The 7,645-nt window shown below is 30.5% G+C and overlaps 1 protein-coding gene across 1 annotated transcript; it reads right to left on the minus strand.

Annotated features, from left to right (window-relative positions):
- Positions 1 to 6,262: 6,262 nt before the first annotated feature.
- Positions 6,263 to 6,955, minus strand: LOC140867344 (chaperone protein dnaJ 11, chloroplastic-like). The gene has a single exon (XM_073272418.1). The coding sequence runs from the start codon at positions 6,911 to 6,913 to the stop codon at positions 6,449 to 6,451; it is 465 nt and encodes a 154-aa protein (XP_073128519.1). The 5' UTR covers positions 6,914 to 6,955; the 3' UTR covers positions 6,263 to 6,448.
- Between the last annotated feature and the right edge of the window lie 690 nt (positions 6,956 to 7,645).

Here is a 7,645-nt window from a genome sequence, read left to right on the forward strand (position 1 = left end):
CTGTTTCATGATCATGACCATAATATATATAGCAAAATAGTATTTGCTAAATATGACCTTTCAGTTTTATGTTATGGAGGTCTGTGAATGACATGATTATATGCCAAAATGATATCACCAAACTTTGTGTATTTATATAGTGACACTTCCATCTCTCACCATTAATTATATTCATTCATCGACAACGTGCATTCGACATGTTATCTGTCGTGTAAAGCTCAATAACAGATCATTCTCTTCTTTTCTCTATGCGCTTTTATTTTAGATTATCCTTCTCATTTCATTTTTTTTATTTCCAAACATAAATTGTGTCACTCACACACACACACACACACACACACACACATATATATATATATATATATATATATGAGTTCTTTTATGGTGCCCAACACTATATGCTCACTTCATGTTCACCATGTGCAATAGATGAGTTGACTTGTACATGGTAAACATAAAGTTGACATATAATGTTGGGCACCATAAAAGAACTATATATATATATATATATATATATATATTTTGATGCGAAACGTACTGTTAATATCTGGAAACTTGTTATTTTTGCAAATATTTATTAATTATTGATATTCAAATTATTATGATCTTATCTTAATCAATCATTTTATAGATATTTATTAATTAATAATTTTACATAAATTAAATCAAATAAATTATAATATATCCATCAAATCAAATAATTTATTAACTATTTTTTTTATTTATTTTTAATTTACATTATATTACTTATCTATGAATTACTTATCCTATCATTCAAACCAAACGGTGCCTTAATACCGTACGACGACACTCAGAGATAATAATTGATTGATTTTTCCTCATCGCTTTATCTAATATTTATATGAAGTTTTACAAAAGATTAATAAGGCAATGCATCGTTATCTTATAAGTATATATATGGATTAATTATCTCTTATATTATAAACCTTTCACTGTACATTAATGAGCCAAACAATGCACTAGAAAGATAAATTGATAATAAAGGTGTTGATCAAATTTTAATGCTAAAGATAGATTTTTCTTTATCAATTATATCATCGTAGTCATAATCGTTATAGTGAAAATGAAAAGTTTTAAAAATTGATAAGGATATATGTAAGATGTGCGTAAGCAAAAGTGATACTAATTATTACTTTTATCCCCAAACATTTTATCCATGAAAAAAGATGTAGTATAGATAGGTTGGCTAGGTTTCCCTTTTCTCTTTTTGGAGAAGATTTTTCTATTATAAATAAACTTACTAGCTAGCCGATTGGTTATATTAATATTTTCCAAATTAAGTTTTTAATTGTTATTTCTTAAAATTCACTTACTATTACTACATTTTTATGGATAAAAATTATGTTCTCTAACTTTAAGATGTAGAAGTTAGAAATTAACACACAATGAATCCAAATTAATTTTTGAATTGTACATAATACAAATCAATATTCAAATATATACTAACTCGATGACTTTATATTGAATATTTCCGCACATTCCATTCAATGTAATGTCAATATCACTCTGACATATTTCCACTAAATATAGTAGATTTGTTATATTTTTTCATGGAATTGAATACGAATTATATAAAATAGAGATCGAGGAACAAATAATGAACGACTATAGTTTTTTTAAAAAAAATATTTAATTTCATGCATGAAATTATATTTTCTTTTTTGATGGTAAGAATTTGTAATATTATTATAAAGATGAAGATGAAGCAGACTTCGAAACTTATCTTGGCATTTTCATCTAACAATTATGTGCATGCATCTTGATGATTGATCACGATGAGCCTAATTTGGTGTTGATTATTTGAAAATGATCTGTGGGATATATATTTGTCTCACATTCAGAACGAAATTACGTCCTTCAAAATCATCGAATTTGAATTACAAGTTTCGATGTACAAAGTTTTTTTAATAAGTTTTGATACAAATTTCAAACGAACTTAAAGTTAAAATTAAATTATAAGTTAAAAATCCACTGTGGATCTAAAATTCTCCATTTTTTTTTATAGTAGCAATCAATACTATGCTTATGTACTATTGTATTTGTTCTAAACACATGCAACGTGTGTTCAAGTGTACTATAAATATGCCCCCAATGGGGTGTCCAAGTTGGTGGAGTAGGTGAATTCTTGAACATAGGTCAGGAGTTCGATTTTCCTTGCCAACACCTTCTTGGACCAGCCTGTCACACAGGGCTTGTCTAGTGTGGTTTACCTGACTGACGTAGTTTGCAGGCTATTGCGTTAGTCCGGAGGTTTACCCAGAGTGCACCGAAAGGTAGCGGCTGCGGGTTCCCACGTCACCAAAAAAAAAAAAAAAAAGTGTACTATAAATATATGTACATTATATATATGAATTTTGACAACTAATATTAAAGTTAATGAAAATCGTACAATGAAGATTAATGTCATTAGTGTAGGTTGAATGCAACCATAATTTTATTTATACCCATATCACCAAATGCAACTCGAAGCCCAAGTATCAAAGCCAAATTTAATCACTTTAAATTACTAGCTTTAACCAAAAGCAAATTGCGGATTCAGCGGGAGACTAGATAATTTACTTAAATTTGTGGGTTGAAGTTAGTTTATTTAAACATATCCAAGTTACATGATTACCTCTTTGATTTCTCAAGGAAAGTGAGATTAATAAATTTGACTATAGAATTCAGTCTGATTCAGACAGCATTAATGCAAGTACGCTTTTACAATGAAATAATAGTAACATATGGATTTGTCTGGATGAAAGATGATCAAAATATTCCATCCTTTGGAGTTAATTATAGTATACACTATACAGCATAAAATTTATGAAAATGCAATAAATAAGGATTTAAAAAAAAACAAGTGATATATACAAGAGGCCGTTCATTATTCATAGTTAATTGTAGTGTGTAAATAAAATTTATGAATGCAAATTATAAGGATTTAAAAAAATTAATTTACTATATATATAATTTAATAAACGTCATTTTTTTGAAATTCTAGCACAAATAAATGTTGATTTGGATATTACACATCGGTCTCTTCGAGAAATAATCCCTATATTGCATTTCCCTTTGTAACCCTAAACCCAAATATATTTATTTCTTCCCACATATTAATTAATAACTACATATAAGTGTGTACATATTACAGTTTTATTTCTAATTTTCTGTGTACCTTGAATCGATACACGTCTTATATGGGCTTTTATCTGATATTACAGTAGTCCAAGCCCAAAGTCTACCTTAGGACAGGAATGTAAAGTTTTCTTTGGGCCCATTTATTCATTACGCAACATAACTAAAGCTATATGAAGAAGTTAAAAAAACAAATACCAGAAATAAGTATTGTTTGAAAACAAATATGAAAATTCGGTGATTTTTTTACAATAATATCAATAAAATTAAATAGAAATGTGGAATTTGGATTTATAAGAAACACACAAATTAAATTTTTACGACAAAAATAATTTTTTTTAGTTATCGAAGACATACCAATTGATTTTATTTTAATACGGAAGCCATTTATACAGCATGGTGACAACAAAAATGGGTGCGAAAATCAAAATAAATAGGTCTCATGTTTTCACCACCAAATAAGGAAACCTAATATCCCCCCGAAATGAGCACTTCTTTTTGGTTCATGTTCCGCATTATTTCATATCTTTAACAAGTTTTCTTGCAGATTTTGCTTAGGGGTGGTTTGGTACGGTATACCGCGGTATTCAACGAATACCGCATACCGTATCGAAACAAAATTTTCGGTACGATATATCAAAATTTCGGTATTACATAAATCCATACCGTTCTTATCGAAAAATTTCAGTACACCGAAATTCGGTACGGTATCGGCATGATACCATACCGAAATTTTCGGTATATCGAAATTTACGGTATATACGATTTTTTTTCGATACGATATAGACGATATGACAGCATTTTGATATTTTTTCCCAACCCTAATTGTGCCTTCGTGTACTGTTGTCACTTAGCTCCGACAAGATTTTTAGGTGGAACCCACAACTCAAATGTTCAAAACATTAAGGGTGAATTGGTTTTCAGTCCCTAAATCCAAAAGCAAATTAAGAATCAGTCCCTTGTCAGAAAAAATTTGTTTGTACTCCCTGGGCCCACATTATTTTATTCGGATAAAATTAAGTACAAAACATTGAAAATATGGTACAAATACAAGATATTTGAGCACTAATTATTCAAGATCGAGTACAAAAAATACAATTTTGAGTATAAAATCTAAACATCTTTATTAACGTGAACTTGCAACATGTGTTTGAGTACTCAAAAATCATATATTTGTACCAGATCTAACACATTGGGTACTCAAAAATCACATATGCGTACCATATTTTCAATGTTTTGTATCGATTTTCATCCAAATAAGATAAATGTGTTATTAATATCAATATTTTTTAGTACTCAAAAATCATATATTTATACTAGATCTAACACATTTGATACTCAAATATCATGTATTTGTACCATATTTTTCATGTTTTGTATCGAATTTTATCCGAAACAAAACATGTGGGCCCAGAGAGTTTAAACAAAGTTTTTTTTTAAGAGGGATTGATCATTAATTTTTGTTTAGGCTTGGGGACTGAAGTATAATTAACCGAAACATTAAATGGGTGTACAACCGACACGAGGCTGCCAAGGAGGCGGCGGCACCACCTAAGACTCGAGCACACGTGACGGCGGAGATCCACTGACGTCCAACGCGCCTTGGTTTACCCGCCCGACGGTTTTTTACTGCAAGAAATTGTGTGGGGCGTAAAATAATATTTACAGTAAAATATGGCAAATTAATTCAAGTGTAAATAAAATAGAATTTCGCCCGGTTGACAATGGCTAAGAACCAATATGAAAAGCGAATTAAATAGGCCCAAAATTCGTTAACAGCAGCACTTTAAGTTGAAAAACCCCTTTATTCTTATTCTCTTGCGATAAATATGAATGTGTGTTTTATTCACACATTTTTCTTCACCCTTTTGGTCGGCTTCAATTACTGTAAAACTTGATCGAGTTAGTAGCTGAGACTGAAAACATGATTATAGTGATGATTTGTATACGTAATTGATGATAAAGAATCCATATATGAATTGGGGTCCCTTCAAGTATAAGAGAATTTGAGAGAATCAGGAAATAGAGATGATCGTGTTTTCCCAATATTGAAATTGAATGAATAACCATTTTCATGTGGAGATGAGCGAGCTAGCTAGAGAACAAGTAACTAAAAATTGTGTGGTGCAGGGATTTTATAGTTGGATTGAAATGCTCACTGTTCGAATAATTTTCCTTTTTTATGATATATATAAAAATATATTGAATGATCGACTTGAATCATATAAGAATAAAATTTAATATTTTTTTATGATATATATAAAAATATATTGAATGATCGATTTGAATTATATAAAACTAAAATTTAATATTTTTTAATTGATGGAATCGAGTAAAAGATCTGGAGACGGTCTCATCTCTTTTTTAAAATATAAATATTTTTCACTCATTTAAACTCGAAAATTAATATTTAAAGGCAGTTCTCTTGACGACGAAATTCTCAAACATTTAATTATGCATATGTGTGATCTTTTAATTAAATGGAAGCCACACATGACCAAACTTTTCAACAGCTAGAGAACATTATCATCCAATAAACTGTCAAACAAGTAAACACAGCAATTTCTTTTCAATCCATGTGTGATCACCGGCATATTTTCATTTTTTTGTTACTTTATGGGGTCGGCATCAACGAAGAGAACAAGTCAATATAAAATAGCATCAAACAATAAAGTATATTTGTAGTCATCCAATTTCTTCACACATCGCATAAATCAATTATCATTCAAAATAATAATATGTTTATTTTATATTCTTATTTTTTTATTTAATTTGTTCTACGAAAAATTATTAGATAATTTTTTATAGTTAAAAAAAAAAACATGTAATTTTTCCTTGTTTAATTAACCGCGACCACCCCGGGCCAACGAACCGTGGGCTAGAATCTAGATCATGTTGTTTTCGGCTTAGATTTTAAGCCTGCATTAACTTAACTTTGGGCCTATTTGGTATCATATTTTATGTAGATCACCAAAGCCCACGAAATAAATCGAGATTTTATTTTGCAGTGTTTTTGCGGAATTAATTTTAGTTTCACTGAAATCTGGTTTTAAACGAAATTAAGATCCAATATATCCAGTAGAACAAAACTAAATAACTAATACTACTCGACAGCATTAAATCTTTAAAAAGAAAATAAAAATTAGCAAACAATATTTGTGATCAACAGTAAAAAAAACTCGGTTTACACTTTACATGAGAAAAACAGAACAAAGTCAGCCAAAAAAATATTTATGTATGAGAAAATTCATAAAAATTAAAAGCGTTTTTTTTATGAAATCAAAATCAAAGGGCTAAAACAGTCATTTAGCTACCAGCACTGATCAGTTTCCCAAGTCCGCCTCCGTCCTTCCACCTCCGGGAAAGCACTCGCCGCCAAGCGCTCCTCCATCCGCCGTCGCCTGGAAATCTTCACGTCGTATATCGCGCGCCTCTCAGGGTCGGAAAGAGTAGCATACGCCGCGTGCAGTCTCATAAACTCGTCGGTAGCTGCTCCGCCTCTGGAATTGGACGCGACGTCCGGATGCAAGAGTCTGGCCAGTTTTCTGTACGCCGACTTGATCTCTTGACACGAGGCACCGGATTGAATCCCCAGCACGTCGTACAATGAACCGGTCTGCAGAGATGTTCCGGCAACCCTCTCAGCTGTAGCGTAACCGGCGGAGATGCGGAGCTGGTGGCGGAAACAGATATTCTTCGGAAAACGTGGAGAAGGGACGGCGGAGAATCGGCGACTAGTGATTTGATTCGGCTGTGAGAATGATAAGGAAGCCATTACAAAATTTGTAACAAAAGTGCGTTTGAATTGTCTATGAAGGGAAACCGGAAAAGGGCTTTGTTTTATAGAGCGAGGCGAGCCAATTGGATGCAAATGTGTCAAAATAAAGCTTATCCACATGTCAGGTTTCTTTAATTAAATAATTAAATAAATTTTGAAAATATAAAAATAAATTAATTTAATTATGGTTATATATGTGCAATGAGCTAAGAATAATAATATTGTAACACAAATTATAAACTAGTAATTAATTTAATTCTTATAATATTATCATCTATGTATGAATTTTATAAGATATCTATTTTCACATATTTCATTACTACTTTAATTTCACAATATGGATGTAATTCAATTCAAACGTCCAAAAAAGATGGTCACTACTATTTAATTTCGTCGCTTTTCATGCTTAAAAATGTACGTTTCATATGGGACATTAATCATCAATAAATAAATGGAATATAAATCAACGAATTGGGGAATCTTATTGAGCTCCTTGTTTTGTGAGCTACACTGACACTTGACGGTGGATTTATTTTTATTCTAATTAATATTTTAAGGACAAAAAATTGTTCATGTAAGTCACGTAAATTTTTTTATTATTCATTCAGAAACAAAAGTGTAGTGAATAAATACCTATCAATCAATTCATAAGTCAGAACTATGATTAAATGGCTCTTGAATTTTATCAAAGTCCAACTTATAAAAATATATTATTTTTATAAAAGTCAA

This window comes from Henckelia pumila, chromosome 4, assembly GCF_033568475.1.
Source record: "Henckelia pumila isolate YLH828 chromosome 4, ASM3356847v2, whole genome shotgun sequence".
Classification (NCBI taxonomy): domain Eukaryota; kingdom Viridiplantae; phylum Streptophyta; class Magnoliopsida; order Lamiales; family Gesneriaceae; genus Henckelia; species Henckelia pumila.

Excerpts from the sequence above, each read along its gene's own strand:
- LOC140867344 (XM_073272418.1), bottom strand. The coding sequence starts at position 6,913 with ATGGCTTCCTTATCATTCTCACAGCCGAATCAAATCACTAGTCGCCGA.